General features: G+C 44.8%; 1 protein-coding gene across 3 annotated transcripts in view; it reads right to left on the reverse strand.

The window, feature by feature from the left end:
• Positions 1–14,548, reverse strand: part of MYO1E (myosin IE) — a gene marked incomplete at its 5' end in the record, with an annotated part of 204,792 nt that overhangs the window by 29,363 nt on the left and 160,881 nt on the right. For 2 of the 3 annotated variants that reach the window (XM_082847628.1, XM_082847630.1), the window contains 4 exons: positions 2,023–2,168; positions 3,786–3,955; positions 4,165–4,279; positions 8,485–8,629. In XM_082847628.1, coding sequence (XP_082703754.1) covers positions 2,023–2,168; positions 3,786–3,955; positions 4,165–4,279; positions 8,485–8,629 — 576 coding nt within the window. The remainder of the gene's footprint in view (positions 1–2,022; positions 2,169–3,785; positions 3,956–4,164; positions 4,280–8,484; positions 8,630–14,548) is intronic. The other variant, XM_082847629.1, reaches the window with a different exon arrangement.

Here is a 14,548-nt window from a genome sequence, read left to right on the forward strand (position 1 = left end):
TTAATCTTCGCAAGCTGGGGCTCAGTAACTATAACATGCAGATATAACAAGTTTAAATGACACAGGCTCTTTTTTTCCCCTAGATCCAGAACAAATTTCAGGCTAAGTACCTCAATTTATTACATCCTCTAACAAGGAAAGGCCACAAGGAAGCAAATGTCCAGAATACTAAAGAGAAATGCAGAAATACTAAAGAAATAATAGTATTTCTCTTTAGAAATACTAAAGAAGCAGAAAAAGAACCTGATTTTACTATGAGACACTGTATCCCCAGAGGCTAAGAGAGGAGGAAAAAAAAAAAAAAAAAAAGACAAAAGGAACAAACTTGAGTGTGAATATCCCATAAGCCTCAAAGACTTGATCAATAAGATATTAAGTGTCAAAGTGCTCGATACAAATGTAGGTCTATGATGATCAAGCACTCCTTGATGGTATGAAGGCTGCAGACAGACGTGGGCAATAATAATAGAAAGAACAACGATCATTCTCAGAGTAATCAGCACAGGTGCCCCAAAGCTGTGACTCCTGGGCTTATAGCCACGGCTACTGCCAAGTGTGCACAGCACGTTTCAGCTCACCCAGCTTAGCCCAGGTATAGCTGGTCCCCATGCAAGAAAAAAAGAGAAGCTTCCGGTTGGGTTCCTTGGACCAGCAAAGGCAGCCTCAGGGCCCAGCTAGCCAGGAGACTGTGGCCAGCAGGTCGTGGCCCATGAGCTGAATCCTCAGAAAGACCCTCACCTGAGGGACACAGACAAGATTCTCAGAAAAACCCGACAGTGCCTAGAGCGTTTCCGTGAAATCCATGGCACTGAGACCCACCTGAGGTGGGGCTGCAAAAGGCTGCTGATGGACTCATCTGCTTCGTTCTACCACATCCCGAACTGAAGGGTTTTAAACTCTTAACCTCACTGCACTGCCTGGCCCTTTATCAGGAAAATTGGGAACAGACAGAATCAGAAACCACAGTGACACAGGCCAGAATGGACACAACTTAAAATCTGCTTTGGATTATCACACTGGAGCCAGGATTTCTAGCCTGGTAAATCAGATGCCTGAGCACACAGAACCCCTGCTTTTTCCTAAGAGCAGCAGTTGTGTCTTCTGTGTGGAATAAGAGTTCCAAATTCCAAGAAGACATGTTCGCAAGTAACCAGAACATCTCTGCTTTGAATGCAATGGCAGCCCGGGGCTTGCCCCGAGAGAGGCAGTGGTATCCTCAGGAGGGCCAGGGACGTGACTCAAGGAGGAAGCTACTGGGCTCAAAGGGGCCTTTCTTCCTCTTTTCTTAGCCTTCTGTGGACGCAGAGGATTTCCTCTCATCAGAGGGAACTTAGTCTGGGAGTTAGCAGGGGACTTAGGGATGTCTCAGCATGCATAGGAGCCCCTCTGCCAGAAGAAAGCCACAGTGCTGACAGGAAGAGCAAGGGCCCCTACCTGTGAACCTGGAGTTAAAGGGAGCATTTGGCAATGACTCCAGGGCTACAGATTATGGAGACCAATTTGTACCCCCCACCCCGGGTATTAATAGGCATAAAGGGCTCCAAGGAGTCCAAAGAAACTTCCCACCTAGGACAGTCAGAGGTCACAGCAAACTAAAACCAGTACTGATGACCTAATGTCCACCTGTGCTTGGGCCTCTCCTGGTGAAACGGGTTAGGTCTTCAACAGGGGCGAGGTGGGCTTGGGGGCAGGGCTCGGAACACTGGCCCTACTTCCATAACAGCAATTGTGCTGGTTGTTTCCCATACTACATTTATTTCTCAAATTTTATGGGAACAAAGGATCTGGGTATCCCTTGATCAGAGGAGCAGATCAGAAGGCAAATTTTCTCGTCATCTTGGGACTCCCTGAGAGCCATGAAGATGAGCTCTTCTTTGGGAAGAAGAGGAAACTGGGTTCGCTTCATCATGATTTTTACAACTGGGGAGCCTGACTGGGCCTTTCTCTAGGCTGTGTTTGGAACAGCGGTTGGTGATGTTGAGGAGGGACAGGGCTCCCCTGCCCCCAGCGCTGGCCACTCACCTGAGGGACACAGACAAGATCCTCTCCATCTCGATTCTCCGCTTCAGCACCTCCTTCACAAGGCCTTTGTCTGGACCCTGCTTGACCTTTTCTCGTCCAATTAAGTACAAGCATTTCGGAGTAAGAAGCAAGTCTCGCTTCACGCTCTGTAAGGAGAGGTGTTTGAAAAAGTGTCAGAGTGACAACAGTCCACACAAAGGGCATTTGTGACCAGGTGAAGGGACGCTGCTTTAGGTAGTGAACTTTCACTACCATCGGATGGCCATTCCATTTGTCATCTAAGTCCCTCGAGAGCAAGGGGGGACACTGTTCACGATTCTTAGGTTGACATATGTAAAACTGCTGATACCTGACTCTCTTTGACTTACAAAAATGGCAGACCATCAGGTAACACCTAAGGTATCAGGGCTAGCAAACACATAGGACCACCCTACCAATGATCTGCTACAGAATGTTTCTCTCTCAGGGATCCGTGCATATATAAATTTTGTGAGCCCATGGAATGTTTACTTTTTAAAATTGATAAATTTTCATTTCAATGACAGTCCTTAAAAATCTAATATAAACATACTGTATTATACTCAAACACTACTTAGAGACTTAAGCACTCATGTTTGCATTCATCTCTGCCACCAGAGCAGCTGGTACCATACTCGGGTTGTAAGGAATGATTTGGTTTTGGCAAAACAACATCATCCTTCTTGTGAAATTAATATTGTTGTTTTTTTTTTTTTCCTGACCAAAAAAACAAACAAGAACCAACACACATAAAAAGCTCTTAATGGGCCCCTAAGCTATTGTGGCTTCATATTTCACTATTAGGGTCAAGATTTTATCAGGCAAAAGAAAATGTCTATGGAAAGAGGTAAAAAAAAAAAAAAAAAAAAAAATCAGCTGGCCCCCAGTGGCTCTGTGAAAGCCCTGCATAGTCATTTGCTCAGGGAAAAATGGGTAAGAACACTTCACTTTATATTCTGAATCTTTGGATCCAATGAGTCTACTCCTATCAATTTATTCTAAAAGCATCAGAAGACAAATGCACAAAGACATGTGAAAGGATGCTCACTGCATCCTTTTATTTACCATGGTTTAAAAAAAAAAAAAAGCCCACTGAGAACAGGTTAATGAGAAACTGGTTAAAAATATAGTGAAGTGGGCTTCCCTGGTGGCGCAGTGGTTGAGAGTCCGCCTGCTGATGCAGGGGACATGGGTTCGTGCCCCGGTCCGGGAAGATCCCACATGCCGCGGAGCGGCTGGGCCCGTGAGCCACGGCCGCTGAGCCTGCGCGTCTGGAGCCTGTGCTCCGCAACGGGAGAGGCCACAACAGTGAGAGGCCCGCGTACCGCAAAAAAACAACAACAACAACAACAAAAAATAGTGAAGCAACTGCTGAATGGGATACTATGCAGCTTAACAAAATAATTTATATTGACACATCTATTAACATGGAAAGTTCTCCGTGGCATATTTTAAGAGCAAAACAACCTAGGACATAAACCAGCATGTAAGGTAGATCTCATTTTTGTAAAACTAAATATACAAATGTATGCCTGCAAAAAAAGTTCTAACGGATACACACAAAATGTTAACAGTGATTGTTTCTGGGTACAGGCGGCTACTTTTCTTTTGGCTTATCTGCATTTTCTAAATTTGTCTACGACGAGCACGTTCTGTTTTGGTAATCAGAAAAGCAAAATTACGAGTTATTTTTAAACCTAAGGAATCTGTTTGGTGACTCTCAGAGGTGGGCAGTCAGCGTGTACCTTGAACCTCCTGTCATACTTGGTCACCGTGTCTGCAAAATCAATCTTCTCTCTCTTGCCCACAAACTGCTGGAGTTCCGGGTGCTCTTCCATCCCTATGTAGTCCCCGATGAAGTTCCTGTTAATACTGTTTCTCCTCCTCTCCTTCTTGTTCAACAGGAGGTCAGAGGCTGCAATTCCCAAAAGGGCAGAGAAGGGGGAAGGATCAGTCCCCGAGAAGGAGGAAAATGCTCAGTGTGGAAAGACACAGAGAAACTCGAAATGAATGTAAGGTTTTAACACACGACATTACATGCAAAGTAAAATGAACCTGTAATTCGTCTAAGTTCAAAAGTATTCTTAGATTTGGTAAATTCATGAAACAAAATGACTACAATACCCTCTTCTCTCATTTGGACATATTTCTTCCGGGCCACAAATTTCCTCCATGATTTCTGTATCACTCGAGCATACCCATCGTACTTTCGCTCTCTCATTTCTTCTAGAAGAAAGAGCTGTGAATATAGAGAAGACCGATGTGAGCCAATTCACAGGACCTGAACATCACTTTTTTGGGTATTTCAGGGACACTCCGTTTAGCCGAGGACATAATGGGGAGCAACTTCTCAGACTCATAAACAAAGGTGAAAAAATGTGTTTATGATCACTATAGCTTTTATATATACATGGTCTTTTAATATAATATGTATTATAATACTATAATATATTGTCTTAACAAAAAACATAGTGGGAAATAACTGGATCTGAGTGTATTCACTTGGACCTCAATGACGGTGTCTGCCCTGCCTTGTTCATAACCTCTGTGAGAATCAAATGAGTGATTCAGCACTTGTCTACTTATTTCCCACCTCGATCCAAAGAGGATATTAAGTGGCTTGATCAAATGAGCTCGTGGAGGCAGTTGTCTAGTGCTACCTATAGCCTCTTACTAGAATTTTCCAGCTTTTGCAAGAGCAGAGGCTGTGCTGCAGTGGAAAGAGGGCTGCCCTCCTCTTGGGTCCACGGAAGTATAGACTTCCTGCCTCATAGAAATCTCCAAGGAGTCACTGGGGCGCGGATAATAACTAGTGACTGGAGCTGGACTTAAGATGCGTTAGCTAGGACTCAGATTCACCAAGAGGGGCTGGAGACTGTTTCAGTGAAGCGCTCATATCAGACACTGGCAGGTGTTGAGATTCAGGCCACCTTAACGATGAATACTGATTTCTGCACCCCACTCAACAAAGCTCTGGAATAATGAAGATGACAGCAAGCAGCTGTAATGAACTGAGTGCCCACTACAGGTCAGGAATCATTCTAGATGCTTTACACACATTCTTTCATTCAACCACTCAACAGCTACATGAAACACATATGTGTTATCTCCATTTTACAGATGAGAACATTGGAACTAAGATTGGGTGGGGCTGGAAAGGGAACCAAGGTCTTTGGAAGTACAAGTCTTTCTCTGTAGATCTGCATCTAATCAACTCGTAAAATGGTGGGAAACTCTCATTCACCTAGAAAGTGGTTTACATGACTCTCTAGGAACAAAAATAAAACGGACCAATAAAAACCCAAAGTAATGATGATGAATGTCATTGTTAAAATGTTCCAGAAATAAACAAGTGAACTTGGTTTGAAGGCAGCTGGGCTTGATTTGTTGTCTCTTGTTTGTCTGGGTCTGTACCCTGGAGCCACATCGATCTCCCCCTGACACTCAGCTTCTCCTTCTCACATCCCCAGCTGTGTCAAAACCACATCTCAAACTCCAAATACCAAGAGAGGGGCACTTCATTCCACAGCCATCAGTGCCATATACAATATGCACAAGGAACATAGTTCCAAAACAAAAGACTTTTAACAACTGGACAGAACGTTTAAAATCTGAGCCCCTCGGTCGGTCGCCTGGAAGATTATCTGTTGGTGTTTCTTATCTTGTGTGTTGGGTTGCTGGGTAAGTCTTGTTTTCTTCTTCTTTCCCAGAACTATTTTGGGAGTGTCATAGAAAATACACTTGTGACTCAGAAAGGATGAAGACGCAACCAGTTCCCAGCTTCCTACAGACTAGTTCAAAGATTATCTGGTTTTTAGGTTCTTTCCGAAAGCCATACGGGTTAGAAATCAGGGAGGTTCAAGAAGAAAAAGAGAGAGAGGGAGAGACAGAGAGGGAAAAAATAAAGCAAAAATCATGGACACATGTAACAAATAAACTAAACCAAACCAAACCCTCTGGTGCCTGATGTCTAATGTGGGTTCTTAAAAGCAAATGGGTTACTTTGTAAATTCAGCACATTTACTATAAAAATCAAGGCGAGATCACAGGGTAGTTTTTTTTTTTTTTTTTTTTTTGCGGTACGTGGGCCTCTCACTGTTGTGGCCTCCCCCATCGCGGAGCACAGGCTCCGGACGCGCAGGCTCAGCAGCCATGGCTCAAGGGCCCAGCCGCTCCGCGGCATGTGGGATCTTCCCGGACCAGGGAATGAACCCGTGCCCCCTGCATCGGCAGGCAGACTCTCAACCACTGCGCCACCAGGGAAGCTCCACAGGGTAGATTTTTAAAAACCATTTTTCTGTTTTTGGCCTCACCATGTGGCAGGCAGGATCTCAGTTCCCCAACTAGGGATCGAACCCGTGCCCCCTGCAGTGGAAGTGTGGAGTCTTCACCATTGGACCGCCAGGGAAGTCGCTAAAAACCAATTTTTGTAAAAGTATTTGCAATGTCAGGGCTAGATGTGGATGGATGAGTGATGGCGGTGGGGAGAGAGTAGTGATGATGGGATTTGTGTGCGTGTGTAAAAAGATGGGGGAGAGGACAGGCAAGCGACGGTAAAAAGCAATTGGGAGGAAGACACGGAGAAGAAAAACCAAAAATAAATCTTGATTTCTGAAGTAAAATCTCAAAGCTCAACTGAACCAGAAAAAAAAGTGTGAAAAATATTGAGGCTGTTTTTGTGAAAATTTAGCAAGTCAAAAAAGTAAAAGTGGGTATAAAACAACAGAAGAGTTCTCCATTGTACCAGTAAATCACTCCATCCTGTTTTAGAAAGAACAGGAACTGTTCTGTGGGTTGCTTAATGGTGTATGACACAACATTTTCATTTTATAATTGGAAATGAAATTACTGTGAAGCTACAAATAACTCAGAGTGGAAAATGCTACCACAAACTTTTCATAAATGGGTTCTATCGATGTGTGCCACTTATTTATTTAACAACCTTTCCGGTTCATAAAGCCATTCAGTTACAACCATTAGCATTTTTGATCTAGGGCTGATCCTGTGAGGCAGGCAGAACATTAATCAGCCATGGGGCCCGTTGTAAAGGAGAAAACTTGCTGCGAGACCAGAATTTGCCTAGAGTCAAGTGTTTCCATTATGACCAACGCTGCAAGTTCTCATGGTATTTCCTCTTGATATGGTGACTAATTTCGCCAAATTCACCAAAGACTCCTGAAATGGAGTCTTGTGATTATTACAGGAACCTCAGGAAATGGTGATGCCCAGCCTCGGTTAGTTCCAGCAGTTTATCCAACTTAAAAAGGAGTATCTGGGCTTCCCTGGTGGCGCAGCGGTTGAGAGTCCGCCTGCCGATGCAGGGGACACGGGTTCGTGCCCCGGTCCGGGAGGATCCCACATGCCGCGGAGCGGCTGGGCCCGTGAGCCATGGCCGCTGAGCCTGCGCGACCGGAGCCTGTGCTCCGCAACGGGAGAGGCCGCAGCAGTGAGAGGCCCGCGTACCGAAAAGCATCTTGATTAGTTCCTAATAAAACTCTTAAAAAATAAAGGAGTATCTCTGGGACTTCCCTGGTGGTCCACTGGTGAGGACTCCATGATTCCACCGCAGGGGGCACGGGTTTCACCCCTGGTCGGGGAACTAATAACCCGCATGCCACCCAATGCAGCCAAAAAAAAAAAAAACGTGTCTTCATTCCACAGCCCCAGAGCTATGGGGCAGAAGAACTGAGGGGCTGGGTTGGGTTCCTGTTCAAACTGAGAACTTCCTGTGGACGGACATTCATCAGGCTCAGAGTGACCACACCCTCATCAGGAAGATTAAGAAGTTCCACTAAATTAATCTGTGGAGGCCTGGTAAGTTTGCAAATTGTTAAACTTGGATGTTTGAATTCCTTACTGGTAAATATCCCTGTCCTTTAAGCCCAGAGATTTCTCCTTCTACCTACTGGTCCCCTGAAAGTCCTTTCCGGGCTTCCTCATGGTCTTCAAAATACAGTTCTGGGAATTGTCCCTCCCAGGCTCTTCCCCCTTTAAGGAGGAAGCCTGGGCCTGTGTGACACAACCTGCTTGGTGTCACCCAGGTGAGGACGCAGGTTCACCCAAGCCTCCTTTGTGGGCAAAGAAGGACCTATTAGCTTAGGCACTACTGGACACTAAAAAGAACTACTGGGCTCTTCCTATGAGCCGCTTTCCTCATGAGGCTGTGACTGCACAGAAGCACACAAAACACTCCCTGACCTTAAGGCGATGACGTCTAGAGTGGGAGAGAGACTTTAAGTAAGAAAAGAAAACAGCTTTGTATCCATGCTGAGGGCTCTGGGGTGTGGAGAGTGGCCTATGCTTAGACTGGGAGCAGCGGAAAGCCTTCTCTGAAGAGCCCACATTTAAGGCATGAACAGCAGGATGAGGAAAAGAAGCCAGCCACGCCACGGGGAGGGGGCCGACAGGGGCTGCGGGGAGAGGGGTGGCCCTGAGGAAACTCACAGACTCGGGGGCTTTGACGAACACTTTGCTCTTCCCGAGCTGGAACTGGTCACTGTCCATGTTGACGGACTGCAGCAAGTGGAGGACACCTTGTTTCTCGTCCCCTCTCCACGAAGGCCAGGTGGCTTTGGTCAGAATGGCGTACCTGTGAGGACGATGAGGGAGAGGAAGATCAGGCTCAGCCTGGACCACCCCCCAAAGGCACTCGGTGCTGCTAGGGTCCTGGCCATCCCCTCACCTCCCTTCCAGGGCTCAGGGATGGACCTCGACAACTGCAAAAATCCACTGGGTCCGGATTGCCCATTTCAGAGCTGCCTCCGAACTCCTTCCTTATCTGACCATTTCCACGCCAAGGCCCTGGAGAAAAGCTGCTTTTTCCTTTCTACCACTGTCTAAAAATAGCATTCCTGAAGGTCACCATGACACTTTTCCAGCAAAATCAAACGGTCTTTTCTCGATACCAATTTCCGCTGATTTCTCAGGAGTACTTAACAGTCAATGTGAAGAGTTTTTACAAAGGTCCCCGTAAGCAGCTGTTATGATTACGACGGATCAACTTTCATCTTTGGAGCTCTCCGCATCTCGAGTCAGGAGGCCCTGATGACCTGGTCCTTGGCTATTCTCCAATCTCGTCTCCTTACTGTCCTCTGGCTCACCACGTTCCTGGGAGGATGGCCTCTTCTTCATGCACATTCAACACTTTCCCTCCTCAGAGCCTTCACCCAGGCTGTTCCCTCTACCAGGTGTGCTGTTCTCCAAACTCCTCAGGTGGCCGGCTCCCACTCAGGGGGTGCTCCCCTTCAGTGACACTTCAAGAGAGGCCTTTGGGGTAGACCCAGGCGAAAACTGTCCCCCTGCTAGTCTCTCTCATCGAAAATAATATTTTTCCTTAAGAGCAGGTATCAAAATTCATAACGATAGTCATGTTTGCACCTATTTGGTTCATTCATGCCACCCCCATGGGGACAAGAGCTCCGTAAATGGGTGCTCATCCTGCACATCGGGCACCTCACACCATGCCAGGAACACGGCAGTAAGAACTAACATGAAGGGCTCCAACACTATAGGGTGCGTTCTGCATCAGGTGCTCTTCTTGGGGCGTTAGATCCTTGATCTCATTTTATTCCTACAGCAACCTCATCCAGCTGGTCTTTCCATTTTGCAAAGCAGGAAACACAGGCAACTAGAGACCCACTCAAGGCTACTTAGCTAGTAGGTGTCACAGCTGGGATGTGAACCCCAAGCTGTTTCTTTCATGACGGCACTACATACAAGGCATGGATTGGTATACAGGGAAATATTCCCTTTAAAGATGATACAGTCTACTACCCATGTCTATGTTAGAAACATCATAATTATGTAAGAAGCTAATCTAATAGAGGAGACAGAAGCACATTACAAAATGTCAAATACAGAAGGTACCAAAGACTTGAGGTGGAAGGAAGGGAAAGAAGGATGGAAGGAGGGAGGGAGGGAGGGAGGGAGGGAGGGAGGGAGGGAGGAAGAAGGGGAAATCAGAGGAGAGTGTGGGTGAGGAATTGGAGGGCGTGGCCTATGGGCAGGCACATCTAGAACACAGGCAATGAACGGGCCCCAGGCCTCTGAAGAAGCCAGCATCCTCCTTTGTTCCCAGAAGCTACTAAGAGCTCCTAGACTGATTTATGGCATTCAAGGGAGAAGGGAGGCGTGACAAGAGTGGCTCTGCCTTCAGGGTCCAGGGCTCCCTAAGAGGACAGAGTCAGTGCTCATCATACCCTTAGGTCTAGCTGGCTGGGACTAAGGTGATTCTAGGGACCCTCTCTGGTCCTCCGAAATATCCACATCTTGCCTGATAATACAAATTTCCTGGAGAAGCAAATCCTCTTATTCACTAATTAGCGATAAAAAGCTTAAAAATGAAAATGCCTGGCTGAAGCCACGCATTAGCAGGAATACATTTCACATGTGGCATAATGAAGTCAGTTATACAAATTGAGTCACATAAAAATGACTGATAGCAGGGCTGCCATTGGGGGGGATGTGGTGAAGAGGTAGGAATGTACTGGCAATATAAATGGATGAGGGAGAAAGTTCATGCAGGGTATGGGTGAGAAAGAAAAGACCAGACTCCCAAGGTGACAAGTTTCTAAGAGTACGAGTTTGCCTGGCTTGATCTAATCAAATCAAAATTATAAACCAAAAGTATGCTTATTGTGCAACCTCAAATAGGTAGCTCTTTGCAATTCACGTTTTCCCCCCTATTAAAATAATGCTGTTATTCCTCAGTTGTTTTTTTGGGTTTTTTTCTTTTTTCTTTTTTTAATAGTAAGGAACTTGTTTTTTTTTTTTTTTTTTTTTGCGGTACGCGGGCCTCTCACTGTTGCGGCCTCTCCCGTTGCGGAGCACAGGCTCTGGACGCGCAGGCTCAGCGGCCATGGTTCATGGGCCCAGCCGCTCCGCGGCATGTGGGATCTTCCCGGACCGGGGCACGAACCCGTGTCCCCTGCATCGGCAGGCGGACTCTCAACCACTGCGCCACCAGGGAAGCCCAGGAACTTGTTTTGAAGAGACTTTTTCTTCTTCCTTTTCCTGACAAGGCCACTGAGAGTTTGGGTCTGGGTAAGACATGGGAATTGCCTGGCATTTCCAGAGCCCTTTGACAATGGACCACTTGTGGTGGTCCCCCTGGCTTTCAGGAAGCTTGATGGTATCCTCCTTACTTCCTTTTGTACTTCACTGGAGAGACCAGGGCATAATTCCAGTACAATGTTCTCCCACTATGTAAGTACACCCAGTTCACTCGTCTTTCTCCAGGATATACTGGTGGGAACGGGTTGCATGAGGCAATGGTGCACTGCCTAATAGGTCGCCTGTGATAATTCGGGAGAGATGAGGATAATAGCTTACACTCCCTTCATCAAGTACTTTCAGTTTAAGACCAAAATTTCATCTCAAGACCTTTGCACTGGCTGTTCTCTCTGCCTAGAACTCCCTTTCCTGCCCCTAGCCTGGAAGGCTCCTTGTAAGCCTTCTTACAGATGACCAATCCAATGGTTTCTTCTCAGACAAAACGCAGCCCAGCAGACCTCTAGCTGCCGGCACTTGGATTTAAGGATGTTTCTGACCCCCAAGGACACTAAAATCCTGGCAGCCAGCAGGAGACTCGCTACACCCCATACCTGAGATAATAAAGGTATAAGATGTTTTAATTACTCACAGGGGATCACAGGATGAGACACTGACTGGTAGATTCTGGACAAATCCTGTTACAACCCCAGACTCATACACCTTATGGAAAACAGCACTGTCTCTGGAAAAATATTCCTTGCCCATTGACAGATATATGGCCTTGTAGCCATTTTTGAGTGGGAGGCTAAATGTGTACTTTTTATCGAAAAACAAATTTTCCTTCCAAACTTCATTTTTATTATCCTCCCACAGTACTCTCAAATCAAAAGAAATAAGACAACATCAAAAGAGCCTCCTTTTTATAAGACAGGGCTGCCTGTTTGTCTCTTCTGAAAGGAAAAGCCCACAGCAGGAGAGCTAAGAAGGGAGGCATCCAAGGACAAAATCATTTCAGTGAAAGTCTCTCAGCACAAAGGGCATAACAGATATGCAATAAGTGCTTACTCTGTGTAAGGCACAGAAGAAAGTACCACCCGTGGAGCCATGCAGCTAGCCTGGCACTTGAGAGAGGTCCATATATTATAACCAGGTCATTTCACAGCTCATTTAAGGAGCTGCAGCAAGCAAGTAACACAGCCCGCTCAGGGCACCCTGACATTCCTGCCGGGAGAGGAAAGCGTGGACTTCCCGCTCCCCCCAGTGCAGTAGAGCTCACAGTAATGCTTAAGGAAGTCAGGTTTGTCGGTTTGTTTTTAAATAATATGGAAGGAAGGAGGTCTTTCAGAACTGGTTTCTCGAAAACAAACAAAACAAGGTCAGATTAAAAAAAAATCTGATGAGTTTTCAATAGTAATGCCAATTAGAGAGAATCTGCAAATATCGCATAGTTTTTAAGTACAGAAAAAATACTGAGGGAGGATAAAACTATAAACATTTTGGACTTGTTGAGGGCAGGCCTTTCTAAATTAGGGCAAGATGGAGGAAATACTTTTCTTTCACTATTTTCTGAATTTAATTTTTTTTCCTCTTAATTAAAAAGGGGTATTTTCAAAGAAACGTAGTTTTACAAAAATTTTAATGATTATCTAAGCCATGGTTCTCAACTAGCTTTGCCCCCCGGGGGGACATTAGGCAATGTCTGGATACAGTTTTGGGTGTCACAGTCACAACTCGGGGAAGATGGGGATGGGGGTGGGATAGGGGGTTGGCACTACTGGCATCTAGCAGGTAGAGGCCAAGGAGGTTGCTAAACATCCTGCAGGGTACAGAACGGCTGTCACGATGAGGACTCATCCGGCCCAAAATATCAATAGCTGAGGTTGAGAAATCCTGTTCTAAACTAGTGTCACCCATCTGCTTAAAGAAGAGCAGAGTCTTCGATAATTAACATTTCAGTTGTTCGTCGGCAAATGGATGCAAGCATTCCAAATTCACTTTCTCACTTTCCTAAAGACATCTTTTCGTATTGCTCTGCTTACACTAGAGGTGTAGTGGGCCCTTTAATTCAGAGAGCTGTGTCAGTGAATTTTATTCCTAGTCTAATCAGCCTCCAAAATTATCAGCAATCTTGAATGTGTGGGGACAGAATCAATGAAGCTTTATTTTATGGAAGGATCCACGCTTTTGCTAAGCCTCTTCTGACCTTCCACGTATGACCCACACTGATGAGCAGTAGGTCAGTCATCCCAATCGCATGGCAGAAGAAACAACATCCCCAAAGGGAAAGCTACTTTATTAGAAGTACTGGATTTCAAAGACAGCAATTAAGCTCTTCTCCATCCTACAGCCTCTTTGTTACATACAATTTGAATTAAATAAAAATTTCTTACATCCCGCTCCTGTACCATATACCAGGAAGACATAATTATTTTCTGATTAAAATACTAAATATGGCTTCCTTCTTTCATAAAGGAAATTAAATAGATGTAGAAAATCAGTGGAACTTCAGTAATTTACAGTCATTAGAGAAGTTCGAATCCTAATATTTTAAGGACATTAAATTTTATCCTTTTTAAAAGCAATGCAAAATAAGAACAATTTAGTACAGATCCCGCCAAATGCACTTTAATGGAAATATAAAAATCAGTTTAACTTTATATTTGGACTGTACAAAAAATCTGAGGTTAAATACTTTAAGCTTGTCAATATTTTCCTAAAATTGTCTTCATACTATTAATTTGCTCAGTCAACTTAAATCTCAGTCCGTCCCCATGTCACAATTACCATGAACTTCTGAACTGATCTGCCACTCTAAACAGACAGAATACTTGTGGCTACTGATTTACTTACAATAAATAATGCTAAAAAGAACTGTATTATAACCTAACCCTAAAAAGACAAATAATTTAAAAATGACCAAAGGGGATGTAAAATGGTACAGCCACTCTGTAGAACAATCTAGCAGTCCGTCAAAAAGGTTAAGCATAGTTACCATTTGACCCAGCAATTCCATTTTTAGTTATGTCCCGAAGAGAAATAAAAACAAATGTCCACATAAAAACATGTACGTGAACACCGGTAGCAGCATTATTCGTCATTCAAGACAGCCAAAAGGTGATGTCCATCAGCTGATGGATGAATTAAGAAGAATGTGGTATATTGGAACATTGGCGCAAGGGAAAATTATTTGGCAACGAGGAGGAATGAAGTGCAGGTACATGCTACAGGATGATCCTTGAAAACATTATGTGAAGTAAAAGCCAGAAACAAAAGACACATCTTACATGATTCTATTTATAAGTCATGCTCAGAACAGGCAGAGAAGGAAGGGTCTGCTTAGGGCCAGGGGTGAGGGCCGAAGAGGGGGCTGATGACTCGGGAAGGGAGATTTTTCTTTTTGAAAATGTTCTGAAATTAATTGTGGTGATGGATACACAACTCTGTAAATATATTAAAAGCCAATGAATTGTATACTTTAAATGGGTGAATTGTATGGTATGTGAATTATAGCTCAATA

The sequence above is a fragment of the Leucopleurus acutus genome (genome assembly GCF_964270905.1).
Source record: "Leucopleurus acutus genome assembly, chromosome: 1".
NCBI classification, from domain to species: Eukaryota; Metazoa; Chordata; class Mammalia; order Artiodactyla; family Delphinidae; genus Leucopleurus; species Leucopleurus acutus.